This window comes from Ambystoma mexicanum, chromosome 9, assembly GCF_040938575.1.
Source record: "Ambystoma mexicanum isolate Mex_15411 chromosome 9, UKY_AmexF1_1, whole genome shotgun sequence".
NCBI classification, from domain to species: Eukaryota; Metazoa; Chordata; class Amphibia; order Caudata; family Ambystomatidae; genus Ambystoma; species Ambystoma mexicanum.
In genome coordinates this window covers 1,424,934,277-1,424,952,004 of record NC_090931.1, presented here as the reverse complement: position 1 = coordinate 1,424,952,004, position 17,728 = coordinate 1,424,934,277, and the positions used below count along the sequence as shown (strand labels likewise).

Here is a 17,728-nt window from a genome sequence, read left to right as displayed (position 1 = left end):
TCCGTGCAGAACATCTAGTCGATCCGGAGGACCAAGGGGCGATGAAGGAAAGCCCATGGATACTTTCCAGCAGCCAAGAATGAAAACTAATGCCAGGGGAAAGGACACCGATCTCAACTTATGTGGCCATGCCTGGTTCTTAAAAGCAGCAGCACGGTTTTGTGGCAAAAATCCTTCAGCAGCAGGATTCCCAGCATAATTGAAGGGTCAGTGAATCGGCTTGTTACGGTTGTAAAACGGTTGTAAAAACAGTCTAAACCATTACAGAAGGTGCAGGGCTGGGCTCCGAGTGAACCACTAAGTGCGCAACAGCCATTTTAGGTCTGCCTCATGGTTTCACCGAACAAAATACAGGCTCAAAACAAAAAAAGGTTGGAAAATAGATTAGTACCCTAGTGCATACTATTACAGTGGGCTACTAATGCAATACATTTGGCTGCACTCCAGATGAAGCCAAAACTAAATGACAGCTGCCACCATGCTACTAACAATACCAGTGGCCGGTGATAGAATCACCTCAGTGTCAAAACAAAGTGCTTAAAAGGCACTGTTGTCTTCTGAGCCAAATGGACTACCATAGGACATTATGGTCAAACAAATTGCAATGGCCGATTACCATGAAAATAAGTCTGAGATCCTACATATTTTAAGGGGAAACCCCAAATGTTTAGGGTTCCCTTACAATGGGACAGCACAACCCCCAAAAAAGAAATTCTGCCCTAACAGGAACGTAATGACCAGGGGTCACCACACTGATGTTCCCGTCTCAGTATATCAAGCTGTTGTTTTCAGATATGGAGATGGGAAAATACATTATCCAGTCCTGAAGCCCCAAATTTAATAGGATGGAATGTTTGACTAACATCAGTGTATGAGCTTTGGCCATATCCAGTTAACCCGCATCTGGTGGTGTCATAACCAATGAACACACACCTTCACTATGCTTCTCAATGTCCCGTACAATCAAGTTCTCATCTATCAATCAATAAACAAACCAATGCAAAGCTTTTCCAAGATGCAAATCTCCTTGCCCCCTCCCTCAAATGCAAACACCTCTCTCCCTTCTACTTCCCTCTGGGCCTCCACACTCCATCACCCATCAAGACCCGCAACCATGGGGCCTCCTTTTGCAGCGATTCATCGTGGTGACTGCTTCAGCTGCCAGGATTAACCTTCTGAATCTTAGAAAGAGCCGTCACCACCTCACTCCCTACCCAGTCGAAACTCTTATCGCTCCCTAGTGCTCCGCAAACTGAGCTACTGCTGCAGCCTACTCTTTGGTCTTCCCCTTTACTCCATTAAGCAAAGTTCTTAGTGTCACTACAACTTACCTAATGCCTCACACATCTCTACACAGTGTCACCATGCCGGATGGCTCTCCATGCCAAATCACACTTTTTAAAAGTTTGAATTTTCAAATCAATCCATTGTGTTGTCCCCGTTACCTTGCCGACTGTATCACACTCTCTCTACATTCCTTCTACAACTCTGTGAAACTGCTCCCTCCACAACCTTCTGCACCCCACACTCCACTTGACTGAAATACCCTCCTCCTGGATATTAAAGCCAGGCCATCAGTGGAATTGTTTAAGACTCCACTGGCTAACCCGGAAGGAACATCTCCTACCCCTCGCTATCATCACAACTTGACCCAACCTTCACAAATTGACCCACTTTCCTCTCTTGAAAATATAACTCATATGTACAGAATATAAATATGTATATTGCTTGCATGATCTGGCGCTAGGCTCTAAATATACATTTTATATACGAGCAGCGTGCCTCCTCCACACTCACAGATTCTTGCAGCTGCCACACCACCCCTATAAAGTCCACAATCATTAGGGCAAAGCAACACTGACCCCCCAAAGACACCTTTGATGCTCCCTAAACCCACCTGGTTCCTACCATCCTTGAAGTGCCTGAGCTACCTGTCACGCCCAGAGGCTAAAACCTTCTCCCCCCTCAACCTGACCAAGACCACCTGCAGCCTCAGCAGTAGCATGACCTCACCCAGTACTGGCCATTACATGCCCTCACAAACTCCCCCTGACCGGACCCCACCTTACCATACCACTAATCAAAGTGCCAGCCGATTCTGCAGTAGCTCATGCCCGCAAAAGACCACCACAAGGAATATTCGCATAGGCGATCGTTGTTCTGCTAGTCAAACACCCACCAATCTCGGTACTACCACTAGCCCACCAAACACCTCCCTAAGGAACTCTTGCCTAAGGGACCGTAGTACCACCACCACCACCCAAAAGACAGAAAGACATGAACAAGATGTATCCAGCCTTCAAAATAAACCCACTCGCACCCTCCCACTACAATGTGCACTAATCAATGCCAGGTCCATTCCTGCACATGCCGCTGACATCCACAATCTCATCCCCACCTGTAATCTCGATATTTTAGCAATCACAGAAACCTAGTTACATGCAGCATCTGGCCCTGCACTATACATTGCCCTCGCACCCAGATAAAACATCTACCGCACAGATAGAGTAAATGTCAGAGGTGGAGGAGTGGCACTCATCGCAAAGGACATCCTCTCCATTAGACAACTGGATTCCTCCCTGTCTAATAACAGTGACTTCCTGTCTGTGAAATTGAAGCTGTCTGAATCTGACTCCATCACTCTCCACACTATCTACAGCCCTCCAGGTCCATCCATGACCTATGAAGAGAACCTCCTTCAGTCTATGGGTGCCCACATCACGCTGACATTCAAAACATTCCTCCTGGGAGACTTCAACCTAGGCCTTAATGATCCTAATGATCCAAGAGCCCCTTCACTGTCTAATTTGCTTAGCATCCTTGGCTTCCAACAATGGGCCTGATTCATGGAACTTTTCCTGTGGGATTGTACCATTATAAAACACTTCCATGAATCAGGCCCAATGTGTCAGCACACCCACCCACAACAAAAGTCGAACCCATGACTAGGTAGCTGACCTCAACTCTCAGGTATCTCTCCTTTCCAGCAACGCCTGTCCGTGGTCAGACCACAACATTGTGCAATTTTCCATCTCGCCTGTCATCTATTCCTCGCCCATCCCCGTCCCAATGCCACCTACCCTGTCCCACAGCTCCAAAAACCTCACAAAAGAACACCTAGCTCCCCTGCTGAGCTCACTCCTACCCAAGCCCCCCTTTTCCAAAGACCCTAACACTCTCATCAACCAATACAAAGAAATACTAACTGAAGCCATCAACACCATAGCTCCACTAACGCCCTGAAAACTTAAATCATCTTCCCATAGAAATGCATGGTTTACCCCAGAATTTCAAACACTCCGCACCAACATGTGGGTAGCTGAAGCCACCTGGAACAAAATGCCTTCTGAGGCCAGTAAGTTGCTGTACACAACAGCCACTAATTTCTACAAAAAAGCCATCATTGCTGCAAAATCCTCCACCTACAATGCCCATATTGCAAATGCCAAATCTAACACCTGTGACATTTTCATCATTCTTAGGGAAATAGAAACTCCCACCATCCCTCGCACCACCGTAACCAAAGATTCTACATGGTGCAGAACATCATGCTGACCAACATTGAAACCCTTCAAAAGAAAATTGACACCAAATAAGACATCATCCAACCCTCATTAAGTTCTGGACCATCCCTTCCCCTTCCACTGACATCCGTTACGACCCTCCTATGTTTCACTTCTCCAAAGTATCAGAAGAAGAAGTCAGAGCCATCCTTAAAGCCCTGAAACCTTCTTGCTGCAATGGTGACATCTGTTTTGCGAGCCTCATAAAAGATTGTTCAGACCTCCTAGACTCCCTTATTGCCGCCTTTATCAACGCATCCTTCTCCATCGGCATAGTCCCCACTAGCCTCAAAGAAGCATGGGTCTCCCTCTTATCAAAAAAACCCACACTCAACCCTGCTACCTACCAACTACTACCCAATCACAACTGCTCCCTTACTACTTCAAATCCTCGACAGAGCAGCCTATCTTCAAATTCAGCAATACCTTAAAGTCAACCAAATCTTGGGCATGCACCAATCAGGTTTACACCCAGGTCATGGGACCGAATCGGCTCTCGTTGACCTAAAAATCCAGATTGATGAAATTAGGGATGAAAGCAAGCCTGCCCTGCTACTTCTCCTAGATCTCTCAGCTGCCTTCGACCTGGTTGACCACAAAATCCTAGGTCAGCAGCTATCCACCACGGCCAACTTCTCTCCAGATGCCTCAGCCTGGATTGCTTCCTTCCTAGGGGACAGATCTATGAGATTATTTGCAGAGAATGCCAGCGCATCACCAGCAGCCATCTCCTACAGCGTCCCTCAAGGATCTTGTGTGTCACCAACTTTGTATAACATATTCACAAAACCATTATTCACACTCTTGGACTCCATGGGCATATCGTATACAAACTATGCAGATGACATGCAGATCTTACTCCCCCTCTCTGTTAAGTTACGCAGCTCTCAATTTGGTCTACACGACCATCCAAACTGGATGGTCAAGGACCGATTATGCCTAAACGATGAGAAGACATAGCTTCTCATAGTCGGGACCCCTTTGGTGATCAAAAAACAATGTCCCCAATACTCATCCTTCAACATTGATAAGTTAGTAATCCTGGTCTCCCCCAAAGAGAACACACTTGGTGTATATCTGGATAGGTCACTATCGCCATTACGACAAGTGAGCGCCACTCCAGTACTGCCTATACGACCAAGCTAATCAAGGCCTTTCCTCTCCTCATACAGTTGCATGACGATAGCCCGAGTCACCATAGGATCTAGACTCGACTACTGCAATGCCCTCTTTGCAGGTACCACTGACTTCAATATTCCCAAATGTAGGTTATTCAGAATAACGCCCTTAGAGCTGCGTTCCACATCCACAAAGCCGATCGTATCACTGCAGTGAGAAAATGTGCCAGCTGGCTCCCGATTCGTTAACAGATCATTTTTAAAACCCTATCACACAAAGATGCCTATCCAAAGTTGCCCCTCCAAACTTATCCTAAAAAATCACCAAAGCATCTTCCGCCAGAGCAGCGTACGCCCACCGCATCACCCAGCCTAAATTCAAGTGGACTAAAGCTGGAGGATCTGGCTTCCCAACATTTGATGCCAAGCAGTGGAACCTACACCTGCCCTCTCTCCAGGCTGAACAGTCTTACTGGACCTTCAGGAAAGCACTAAAAACATTGCTGTTCACCTAACTCTGATTTACATTGCTCCCTCCTCCTGAGGTACGTCAACAAAGAATGTCCGTCAATTCTTAACTCATACCATGTTTCTGTTCCTCGATACTGATCACTTGTGTTACTGGTTTTATGTAACAGTGCCTCTATGCCCAAGGGCGTAGCTCGCTACATAAATGCAAAATAAAATAAGTAAACAGATATATTTGCATTTGTTGCTTAGTGACTACCCCAGGACTATGGGCCTCATTACGCATGTGCTGGTGCGGTAATAATGTGCCGGTTTTACCGCATACCGGCACATTACAATCAAGTTTGCCGGTAGGGTGGCATATATACCTCCAGCTCAGAGCTGGATGTATATCCGCCACACTACTGAGAAAAAACTGCATGGATTACTGGCCTGGACATACCGGTGCTGGAAATACCAGCAAATCCCCCCATGGAGTCAGATAGGACTCCATGGAATGGGGATTTACCAGTGTTTCCGCCACTTGGAATCTGCTGGAAATTCCGTCAGACCAAGTGGTGGAAAAGGTATTACATTTTGCCGGTATCCCCAGTAATACCGGCAGGATACCAGCAACCTTGTAATGAGCCCATCTCGTTACATTACCCTCCATCAACTGGTAGACTCTTTTTCAGCTATTCACGTTTGCAAAAAACCTTGGTGTCATCTTTGACTCCACTCTCTCCTTCTCTCCTCACATCACAGACCTTGCCAAAAAAGGCAAACTTCAAGCTTCACCTCCTCAGAGGTATTCTACCTTTTCTCACTTTTCCCCAGAAGCTCACTGTCTCCATAGCCCTGGTTCTCTCCAAAATTGCCTACTGCTACAACCTCTTTCTCGATATGCCTACCTATACCCTCTGCCCCCTGCAAATAATTCAGAACAGGACTGCAAGACGTATCCTTGGCCTCAAGCCAAGGGACTGTATCTCTCCAGCCCTAAAATATCTTCACTGGCTCCCGGTGGCTGCAAGGATCAAGTTCAAGACCCTCTGTATCGCTAACAAGGCTTTCAGGAGCTGGGGCCCATACTACATCCAACTCTCTCTTCCGAAATACCTTCCCTCAGCTACCTGCAGCTCTCTGAGGGTCAGATGCTTCTCCAGGCAGAGAGTGGGGGGTAGATCTCTCTCCGCAGCAGGTGCCTCCCTCTGGGATGGCCCCCTGCCACTCTTAGACTCAAACCGGACCACCTGAAGTTCCTGAAGTAGCTCAAGACCCTCCTTTTCTCCTCTGATTTCTCTGTCTCACTTCCGTGCTAACTTACCTGTCTGCTGCACTAACTGGTTGCTTGGTGCCCTGTGAGTCTCACTGGGTACCAGGCTCTTCCTTGACCAGTCTTCCTTGCACTGCCTCCTGGCCTACCACGCACTAAAGGGCTGTAACTGTAACCCCCAGAACCCCACTCCCTCCTTGCACTTCCCAGAGCCGAGCTTCCCTGGCTGAACTTACTCAGATCCATGCAGCCCTGATTGCACTTCCCCCTACCCTCTCTTCTGCACTTTCCCCCTCTCCCTTCCTGCTGAACTTCTCGTTGTCACACTTGCCCAATCCGAATGACACAAGGCCTATTAGGATTGCATGTCTTCCCTTCTCTCTCTCTTCCCTACCTTGTCTTGTGGCGCCTAGAAACACTTGTGAACAGGCGTGTTATAAATGTCATATCATAATCATAATTAAACAATGGATCTCTGCCCCTCCTCTACTCTTCCCTCGAGAATTCATCTCTAGACCCCCCTCTGCTCTTCCATTGACAATGCAGCTCTACCCCTCCTCTACTCTTCTATCGAAAATGCAGCTCTACCCCACTTCTACTCTTTCCTCGACAATGCATCTATACCCCTTTATTCTTTCCTCGAGAATGGATCTCTGCGCCTCCTCTACTCTTCCCTTGACAATGCATCTCTACCAGTGGTCGAAGTGTAGGAAAAAGAGCTGTGGAACTATATTCCCTGCTGACCTGCCCCGCTCTCCACAAACCATCGCCATGCCCGCTAGCATGCGCAATCCAAACCACGAAACAAACAAACATGCTGTTTAAAGGAATGTTCCGTGCAGTGCATTTAAGTGCTCGTTTCAACTTCTTCCTACACTTTATTTTAAAACTAAACCAATCTGGTATGGTTTCTATTTAAAATAAAAGTATAGGACCAGTAAAAAATAAAACAAAAAAATAGAGGAGCCCCGCTCCCAACCGCTCCCACCCACTTCGACCACTGATCTCTACACTTCCTCTACTCTTCCATCGACCATGCATCTCTACCCCTCCTCTACTCTTCCCTTGACAATGCATCTCTACCCCTCCTCGATTCTTCACTTGACAATGCATCTCTACCTTCCTCTACTCTTCCATCAACAATAAAGATCTACCCCTTTAGACTTTAATCAACAATTAATCTCTCTACCTCTCCTCTATTCTTTCCTCGCAAATGCATATCCACCCCATCTCTATTCTTCCCTCAACAATGCATGTCTACCCCACCTCTACTCAGCCATCGACAATGGAGCTCTACTTCTCTTCTGCTCTTCCCTCGACAAAGTACCTCTATCCCTCTACTCTTCCCTCGATAATACATCTCTACCCCATCTCTACTCTTCCCCCGACAACAAATATATACCCCTCTTATACTCTTCCATCAACAATGCAGCTCTACACTTCCTCTACTCTTCCTACAACAATGCATCACTAGCCCTCCACTATTCTTCCCTCAACAGTGCATCTCTACCCCTCCTCTACTCTTCCAAAAATGCAGATCTACCTCTGCTCTACTTTTCCTTCGACAATAGATCTCTACCCCTCCTCCACTCTTCCCACGACTATGCATCGCTAGCCCTATATTCTTCCATCGACAATGCATCTCTAGCCCTCCTCTACTCTCACATCGACAATGCAGATCTACCCCTTTAACCTTTCATCAACAATTAATGTCTCCATTCCTCCTCTACTCTCGCCCCCTATGCACCCCTTCCCCTCCTCATGCTGGATATCTCAAAGGCATGTCTACCCCATCAAAGCGTCCATCACCCCGTCCCACCATATTAGTGTTTTGATTTTTTACCTGGTTCTTCAGGGCGTCAATTTCTCCATTGCCTCGTTGAATTTGCCGTGTGAGCTCTGAGATCTCATTCTTTACGTTTTTAAGGTCCTCGTTGTGCCTTTGCGCCTGATTAGCAATATCGTCCAGCTAGAAAACACAGAAGAAGAGCTGAAGAATGAATGTGCTACGATTGTGGATGCTTTCTTTAATTTATCTGTCATATCAGTATACCCCAAACAGGTCCACAGCAAAATAGAAGAGGGTATAACGCAGAAAGAGGAGAAAAAAGGTCACAGAAGAACATAAGTTATGGATGTCTGAGAATGGAAATGTATTAATTTATTTATATAGCATTTACGCTTAAGCGTTGGAGAAAACATGAACGGCCCCGTAATGTGAACATGAAGAATAATGAAGTACAGCAAAGCATTAAGAAGGTTATTAAAGAAGGGCAGTCTTTAGCCTGATACGGAAAACAGGCACAGAGAGGAAAAACGAATTAAAGGGGCAGAGAGTATCAATACTTTGCAGCCAAGAGGTTAAAAAGCTGGGAAATGGGATGGGGCACAGGGAGGTAATGGCAGGTCTAAGAGAAAGAGAGATTAAGAGTAGCGAGAATGAGGAGGGGAGTAAAAAGATGCAAGAAATGTGAGATAAGCAGGAGAGGCCATGAAGGTACTTGAAAACAATGCAGAGAAAATTGAAGAGAAGAGATGGTGAGTTTAAACTTCAAACAATAGCCAAGAGAGAGAGAGCGAGAAGGGAGAGAGAGAGAAGAGTGCAGATGGAGAGATGATCATTTGGACGTAGAGGAGAGCACTGATATGATGGAAGACCCAAGAGTAAGGAGGGGCAATAGAAAAGGTGAGACCGATGCAGAGATTAGGGTTTTAGCAGCAGCAAAATACAGTAGATGACGGATCTTGTGGATATTGTATAAGTGAAAAGGGCAGTTTCAGGTCATAAGACTAACATGATGGGAAAAGGAAAGGGTAGAATGGAAGAGCACACCTAGACTCTGTGCGGAATCAGAGAAAACTAGCTGAACAGGGGGGATGAAAGAGCAGAAACAGGAAGGGAAGAGACAGAAGAGGAGGAAGGGAAGCAAAGCACTTCAGCCTTTGAAGGATTAAGATGAACATGCATCCATTGTTGGATAGCAAGCAGGCATGAGGAAAGTGATGTGTGAATAGTTTGAGAAGGACATGAAGATTTGAGTGTCGTCAGCATAGAAGGGAAAATAAAAAAACAAATGTAGAGATAGTGTCGGAGATGGATAATGTGTAACGAGAGAAAATAAGTCATTCAAGGACAGAGCCTTGGGGGACACCATATTGCAATGGGACAGAAGGGAATGGGAGCCTGACCATAAAACAGAGAATGTAAAGTTAGGGAGGTAGGGCGAAATCCACAGAAGGACACAGTCCGAGAAACCCAATGATGAAAGAGAGGAAAGAAGTGTGAAGTGATCAACCGTGTCAAAAGCATCAGGCAGGTAGAGTAGAATTATTATCGAAGAGGGATTGGCGTGCCTGGCAGTGAGGAGAGAGTTGGTGACATGGAGAAAAGCTGTCTCGGTCAAATGCATGGGAATAAAATAGTACTGGTGAAGGCCAAGGAGGGAGTGAAGATGGAGGCAGTCAGAAATGTTTGAGTGTACAAATAGCTCAAGACGTTTACATCGAAAAGGGGGAAGAGAGCTGGGGCGGGAGTTGGAAGGGAGAGAGGGATCCAGAGAGGAGTTTTCCCAGAATAGGAAGTATGATAGCATGCCTGAAATTAGGTGGAAAAATAGGCAATGAAAGAGAAGAGTTAATGAAAGAGGTGTGATGCAGGATAAGAAAAGGGAAGACTTAAGGAATGAGGGAAGAAGGTAAGTGACCATCAGGCAAAGCAGTGGGATGAACTCTAGAGGGCGCTCTTATAGAATCAGAGTGGGAAATAAGAGGAGTGGAGGATGGGGATAGGGGCGGGTGAAGGAGGAGATGTAGGAGGATGGGGGAAGGGAGGAACGTAGCTGGAGCACTTCAGAGGGATGCAGGAGAGAAGAAACAATCAATGAACTGGAAAAGATGGTATGAGCAGGAGAGCAAAGGTGAACAAGATCAGACAAGAAGCACTTTTAGCCAGAAGAAGATATGACTCAGGAATAGTGAAGAGAGGAGAGTGAGGAAAGATCAGGTGGCGATTGGGGTTTCCACCGGCGATGTTCAGCTCAATGCAAGGAAGTCCAGGGAGAAAAAAGTTGGGTAGAGAGCCAGGGGTGAGATGGTTTCTAGGAAGGGATAGAAATAAAGTAGAAGGATGGGCTATGGCTTTGTCCGTAGCATATGAAGAGAAAGTAGTCAATGGTGATAGCAAAGAAGTAAAATAAGAAATAAAAGAGAGAGGATCAAAGTTCTTAATGTTTCGAGGAGAAAGTTAAGTGTGATTGGTGGGAAAAGAAGGGTTAGAGTGGGGGAACAAATGAGAGCAGAGCATGATCAGGGAGATAGAAGACGGAAGTAGAAGCAGAGGAAGGGAATACTAGATCGAGAGTAGACCCAGAGATATGGGATGTGAGAAGTGTGAAAGGAAAGCAATCAGAGGAAGAAGAGAGCAGGAAGCATGAGTAGAAGAAAGATGAATATTAAAATCACCTAAGAGGCAGAATGGGTAGGGGGAAGGGAGAACAGAATGAGGATAAGATGTCAGGCGAGTGGTAAATGATAAGAAAGGTGAGAGGACATGGCCTCCTAGAAAAGGAAGACGTGATATTCAAAGGAGGGAAAAGGTGGGGGAGCAGAAGAAGGGATGGGAGTAAAAGAGAATGCCAGCCATATTAAGCCTAGGAGAGTGGGAAAAGGAAGCATGGACAACAGTGTCAGTTGAGGAGATCCAAGTTTCCGTCATACAAAGAAAGTGGAGATTGAGACAGAGAAATAGATCAAGCATAGAGTAGGTGTTATTACAGACAGACCAAGTATTGAGTAAACCAAGGGAGCGAGAGGTGGAGTGTCCTGGACGAGACTGTAGATGCCATGTCCAAACAATTTCAAATGACATGTCTGAAAAACTTTGAACACCCCAATACCCAACCACCTTAGAACAAACCTGAGCGAACCACAGTCCCAAACACCAGGTCCCTAATGTTTAGTGGTATCCTCGGCTGTAAGTGACCTCATTTTACTCAGTTCAAAGAAAACGCACCAGCCATCTTTTGAGATGAGAAGTGTATTGTCAGCTTTTTGTCCAAGCACTACATCTCGAGTGCCCGACCTCTTCTGATAGAGAGACAGTGGAGCAGAAATAGCCATCAGAGGATCCCTCATGTGCACCTTATTGTCTTGGCCGGCCGCAGTAAAGGACCTCCTTTACTCTGTGAGTACACGGGGAGTGAGGTAGGGCTGGAGAGGATGTGTTTGAGGGTCTGAGTGGAGGGTTGGGATTTAGAGATGAGTATGGTCTTGATGAATGGAGCTTATGTCTGACAAATGCCAATCCTAATCCCTGCAATGAGAGAGAAGGATTGGGAAGACTCAGACATGGTCTCGTATGTGATTTGAAATATTAGTGAGATAATGTTGCCCGTTTGATAGATCGATTGGCAGATGTGGGTACTAAATAGATTCCGCTCTCAAACTGTGCCAGGTTTTCAATATGAGACAGGTTCCTGTGAGGGGGGTGGTCTTCATGTTATCCTTGGGGCAAGTTCCAATAGCCAGACAACTGCATGGGGAAAGCTGTTCAATCCCCACCGAAGCCACCTGTTTACATGCATGGTGTACATGTTTTATATCCAGTTGTATGTATGTTAGTCTCCCAAAACCTCTATGGAGATGGGAGACAGGTCACATTACCTCGACAGACACTTTTATTTTATTTCCGTGTTGGGGATTCGAACCCCGGCACTGCAGGTGACAAGGCAGAGAAACATCAATCTGTGCTATTTCTAAGTTGTTGTATTTTTTTTGTTTCATTCAAGCAAATGCTTGACACGTAAAGCCCATCTATTGAAGGAAATCGAAGAAAATTAGCACCTATGAAATAGCACAGTGCAATGCGACACTGGATTGTCACGGTATGGTTCCCCAGCATGGCACAATAAAAGAAAAGTAACCCGGGAGCAAAGAAATCGACTTTTGGTTATTATTGTCCCATACTGGGGACACTTCAGGCCACGCTGCTCAACATATTCAGGTAAAATGGTGGTTCTTACAATAGCCGACTTGAGAGATTCCCCCCTTGCAGAGCCCTCTGGGGCTCCCCTCTCCTCTAGAGGGGAAGGAACCCCCCCCCCCATGTGCCACTGACATGGGGCCCAACTCCCTGTGTCGCAGGAGCGGAAACGGAGCTGCTCCAGTTGACTCTGAACCCCAGGTGGGAGCAATCCCCGTCATTGGAGAGGGAGCCAGAGAAGGAGAAGGACAGGGGACAGTGACTGAGAAGGACCGCGAACAGTGACTGAGAGAAAGACCGCGGACGGTGACTGAGAGAAAGACCGCGGACGGTGACTGAGAGAAGGACTGGAGCAGATCACATCATAGCTGTCCGCATATCTCCCCATTGGTCACAGGAGTAAGGAATCGCATGGGTCCCATAATGAGGGTGGCGGGCCATTACCTACCTACCACCTTGGGGCATATCGCCACTAGCACCTGTGTAGTTCCCTACACAAGTGCTAATGGTTTGATTTTAAGTAAAAAAAATTAAAAAAAACATACCTTTCCTGAGCGGCCCTGACATGCCCGCGCAGTGTTGCAATCAGGGTTGACATGGAAAAGGAAGGCGGGGCTCCGCTCTAAGCCCCTCTTTCATTTCCATGGCTTTCGCCAGGATACGAAGATGATGTTCCGCCTGGGCGTTGGAGCTGTTTGAGGTAAGGAGAGGAAGGGACCTGTTCAGGGGCTGCATTTGGGAGCGGGAGGCAGGGTTTGGGGGAAAAGAGCAGCACCGGGTGGAGGGCGGGTGCGGAGAGCACTCAAGTTGATCTGAACCCAGGCTTGCATAGGTAGATACAGCCCGGGTTTGGAGTAACTTGATTGGCTCCTGTACCTGCCAAGGGTGCTAATGGAAATAAAGACCTGGACACATGAGTGGTAGAAGTAAGAGTAAATTCGGTCCACATCTGTAAAGTATCCTCTATGCACCATGAGAAGGATCACTCACTTTACTGCCCAGTCTATTAGTAGGGCCTTTTGTGGCATGCATCAAATGCACCTTCTCAATCGGGCAATTGTGCCAAGTGCACCGGCTTTGCCAATGTCCCCAAATGGGTTGGGGAAGAAGTAAGGGATTAGAGTAATGAGAGGGGGCGAGTGTCTATCTCTTTGTCTGGCAAATTCCGACACGCTGATCATGAAATTGACTCCCAACAAGAATCGTCCAGATTAACTATTCCCTGGAGTGGTGTAGAATGAAAAGAACGAAATGACTTACTTAAACCTAGCAGCTGTAAAAGATGACTAAAACCTCAGTGAGCTACATTGTTATTGTTTTTGGTCATTGACACTTTATGAGTTGCTCAGCTGCGTATTGTATGCAAAGGGGCGAGTCGCATGTACTATCTCCCAAAAGGAGCCACATACCCCGGCCGGAGACATAAGGGTAAGCGATGGCAACAGATATGAAGCCTGCCCCTGCCAAGGGGACAAGTAAGGACTACTCATGAAGCACCCCCTGTGATGCTCCAATGGTTACCCACACATGGATAGTGGGGGTGGGGGGGCTACATCTAAGTTCTTCTTGGTATTTTGGGGTGAATTCTGAGGACTTGTAAATTGGCCTTCTAGCAAGGGCTGGCATATAGCACCATTTCTGTTTGATCAGGTGGTCTGGTGCAGGTGACTAGATGTATAATTCAAGTGGATGAGGTTAAAAATAATGTAGGCTGTGACTGCAGGACAACGACTGGCTCTTTTGCCATAAAGATGACATTTTCTTGTATTTTTCTTTTTTGCAAATAAACTATAGCTTATAAAATGACACATGGCTGGAGGGAACCGGATACCAGATGAAAGTCTTTGGCTTGGCACAGCTTGGTATTCAGAGACTTATAAACGCCCGTACTGTTAATCTTACATTGGCACGTGGCAGCCCTAGTTTATTAAATCCTTTTTGGTTTCTCTGTGGCTGCCTGCCTACCTTAATAATAATAATGATTTATTTTCTAAATTCGGAGTCGGGGATCAAACCTGTGTTGCTCTGCGTAGTCTTGCGTCCAAGGAGAGTGTGTTGCCCCTGAGCTATCCTCCCAAGACCCTAACCTTTCATAATGAATTAAGCATCTCTCTCTGTCCTACAAAGATCACAGCTTCCAAATATGGACTATTCAATATGTATTTTGGTGACAAGAGGATCATTTTTTTGTGGCAAACCATTTCTGCACACTTTCCATAGCATGTAGTTTCATTACGTTTTGTTTGTGTATGTTTTTAACTTTCATTTTTAATCTCGTTATTCACGCCTTGGTTGTTGAGGGCACCTTCTGCTTCGGGAAAGATCCCCACTTTATGAAATGTATCAAATAAAATAATACACACAAAAAAAGATATTTTACAAACCTTGATTGTAAGTCCTGAAGGGAATGAAAAGACAGCAGCTAAAAAGGGTGCTGGTGAATTTCCTAAGACATGATTTTCTACTACACTTCAGCTTCTAGACAAGTTGGGGAGTAGGGCGCCCCTCTTGTTAGAGGTGATTGAGTGCAATGCAGACCAGTTTTTAGAGCATTCCAGATTCAAAATGGAGTCTGCTAAGCTTTTGCATGCTTTCATTTGCTTTGCCTTAGGAGCTCATTATGAGTGTGCTGGTCTGGTAAAAATGCCCATAAAACGACCAGTAATATTGGATCCGGGTTTTTTCTCTGGACCAGCACACTCTTTGTTTGCCGGTAGGGGCAGTGAACTACTGGCAGGCCTGACCTGCTGGGAGTTCAGTCCCCTACCGGCAAAGAATTGCCCCAATCCATAGAATGGGAACTTACAGCTGATGTCGGCACCCGTAATATCCCAGTAACACCAGGATATCGAGCACCAGTAATGGTAAGGACGGATTTGCTGGTAACCAGCCAGTTCTACCGGCAGGCTACTGGCAAATGGGTGATCAGTTCCTTAGTCTCTGCCATGAGGAAGCCTGGGAGGACATTTTAAAGTTGGCTTGAAAGGTCTGAGTCTTCACAAACGTTCACTTTTCTTACATCTGACTTTTCTAGGGATTTTCTGGGAATGTCATAGAGGTTGAGGTGAAGAAGGAAATTTCGAGGATAACTTTGAAGTGAGGAAATGTGAGGAGTGAGTGAAATGCTGAGGTAGAGGGTTGGGTGGGATGAGGCTGGTTAGAGTGGTTAGCAACAGGAAAAGAAGGTAACATGCATCATGGTATGTTATCCAGCTAGGTAGGCCATCAAACTCTTCACTGACATAGGAATTAACATCCTGGAGTGTGACCTGGGATACAATGTACATGGTTGCCCGAGCACACTCTCAAGCCACTTATGCAGCCAACATTAAATTGTGTACTAACTTACAATTCTCCAAACCTGCCTTGGAGACACAACCCAATTATCACAATGCTTTCAGGCATATCCGTCTTCTCCCTTATGTTATGTTATGTTATGGGGTATTTGTATAGTGCCTTTCACCATTACATTGGTATGATCTCAACACGCTGTGGGTTGAACGCCCTCGGGGACCGTAGTCCAGGTCAGTGCAGAAAGTAGGATGGTAAGTAGTGTGGGTGTGCACTCAGTATGTGTGCAGTTAGACCAAATTTTGTGGTGGGTAGCTGCATTCTAGGAGTAGTGTGGAGGTTGTGTGAGACCAGTGGTATGTGTGCAGCTAGGCCAAATTGTTTTGGGTAGCTGCATTCTAGCAGAGGTGGTGCTTGTATATGAGATTATGTGTGCAGTTAGGACTATTTGTTCGTGGTGGATAACTGCGTTCTAAAGATTGTTGAGTTGTGCATCATGATGTATAATTATGTGTGTAGCCAGGCTGAAATTAAACCTGACTAATAGCTGAATTCTATTGCTTTATGGTGCAGAGGAGTCAGCATATTGCCATTAGTACCCCGGCCCATTAGTCCGGGGTACTAATTGCTTTTTTCATGGAAAGGGAAAACGTAGTCTGTTTTCCCTTTCCATGGCGGGCATCAGGAGCGGACGCGCTGGGAACATAAGTGTTCCGAGCGCGTTCGCTTCTGAGACCAGAAGAAAAAAGAAGGTAAGTGGGGTCGGGAGGGCGGAAGGGAGGGGATGGGGAGGAAGAAAAAAAATAAATAATGTACCGCGGTCTCCGGCGTGGGACGATGGAAGACTCCAGCCCGTGTGGAGGCTTGGAGCGGGGATGGCCCCGCTCCGAGTCTCGACACGGCTGGAGGTTTCAATCGTCCCCCACCGGAGATCGCGGGATAGAAGGTAAGTGGGATGGGGAGGGAGGAGGGAGGAAAGGCTGGGAAAAAAAAATAATATTACCTGCGTCCCCGGCGGGGGACGAAGGAAGCCTCCAGCCATGGGGAGGCTCGGAGCGGGGATTTCCCCGTTTCGAGCCTCCTCATTGGCTGAGGGGCTGCCACGCCCCTCGCGAGGGGAACAGAGTAGCCGGCACGCACGGCGTGGATGGGAATACCGTGTGGTATGGCTCGCAAATGAGCCAATCATCACACAGTATTCCTGTTCAGCCGTGCGTGCCAGGTACTAATGGTATGTATGTGCAAGTATCTGTGCAGTTGGAAGAGGTCCCCTGATACGGATTACCTTCCAGCACCTGCCGAATTAAGGTTTGCTCCCTATTATAGAGTTTTGATGCTTTAGTTCTCCAGGAACCTCTTGGTCTAGTGTCGATTCAATTCTGTTTCACCAGGCATGGCTGTACTTCTCTCTGGCTTAACGATATAATAAATTATGCAAATCTATGATCCACTCCGCAGGACAGACACGCAGCCATGCGATCACAATACATTCTTCTCCCTCTGCATCGCTCCCTCCCTGTTTTTGTGGCATCTGTTTCCAGCTTTCCCATCTATTCTCTTTTTCTCACTCGGTTTCTTGCCTCCAGCAGACTATGGTCTGGATAATCTTGGCAGGGCCACAGTATGTCACTCTACGAACAAGCCTAGGGTCTCTGAAACTACTACTGTGGTAATTTGCCACAGTATAAAAGCATATTAACACAGAGGGTCCTGTGAATGTGTAGGTGCAAAATGCAGTTATTATGTTTGTTTCTGGGTAGAGGCGACCCTACCTTTCAACCCGGAAGTAGATAACACAAGGAGATAACTGTGAGAGCTTGTGGCCATTTACACTTCTGTGGGTCTGGGGCAGGTCAATCAGATGTCCGCTTAACGTACATAAGAGGCCGATAAAATTAGAACCTCTGAGAAGTGCAGTATATGTCAATAGGGAGGCTTTATGGCAGTCATTCACCAGGGCAGGGAAAGAGTTACATTGTAAGCATGCATGATGCAGCCTTTCATAATCCTGGGACCCTCACATATGTGCCACTGAGACTGACACATATGTGAT

General features: G+C 46.5%; 1 protein-coding gene across 1 annotated transcript in view; it reads right to left on the bottom strand.

Moving 5' to 3' along the window:
• Positions 1-17,728, bottom strand: part of LOC138489167 (keratin, type II cytoskeletal 8-like) — an 82,610-nt gene that overhangs the window by 32,340 nt on the left and 32,542 nt on the right. Inside the window, exon 6 of the mRNA XM_069616825.1 lies at positions 8,248-8,373. Within this exon, the coding sequence (XP_069472926.1) occupies positions 8,248-8,373 (126 nt within the window). The remainder of the gene's footprint in view (positions 1-8,247; positions 8,374-17,728) is intronic.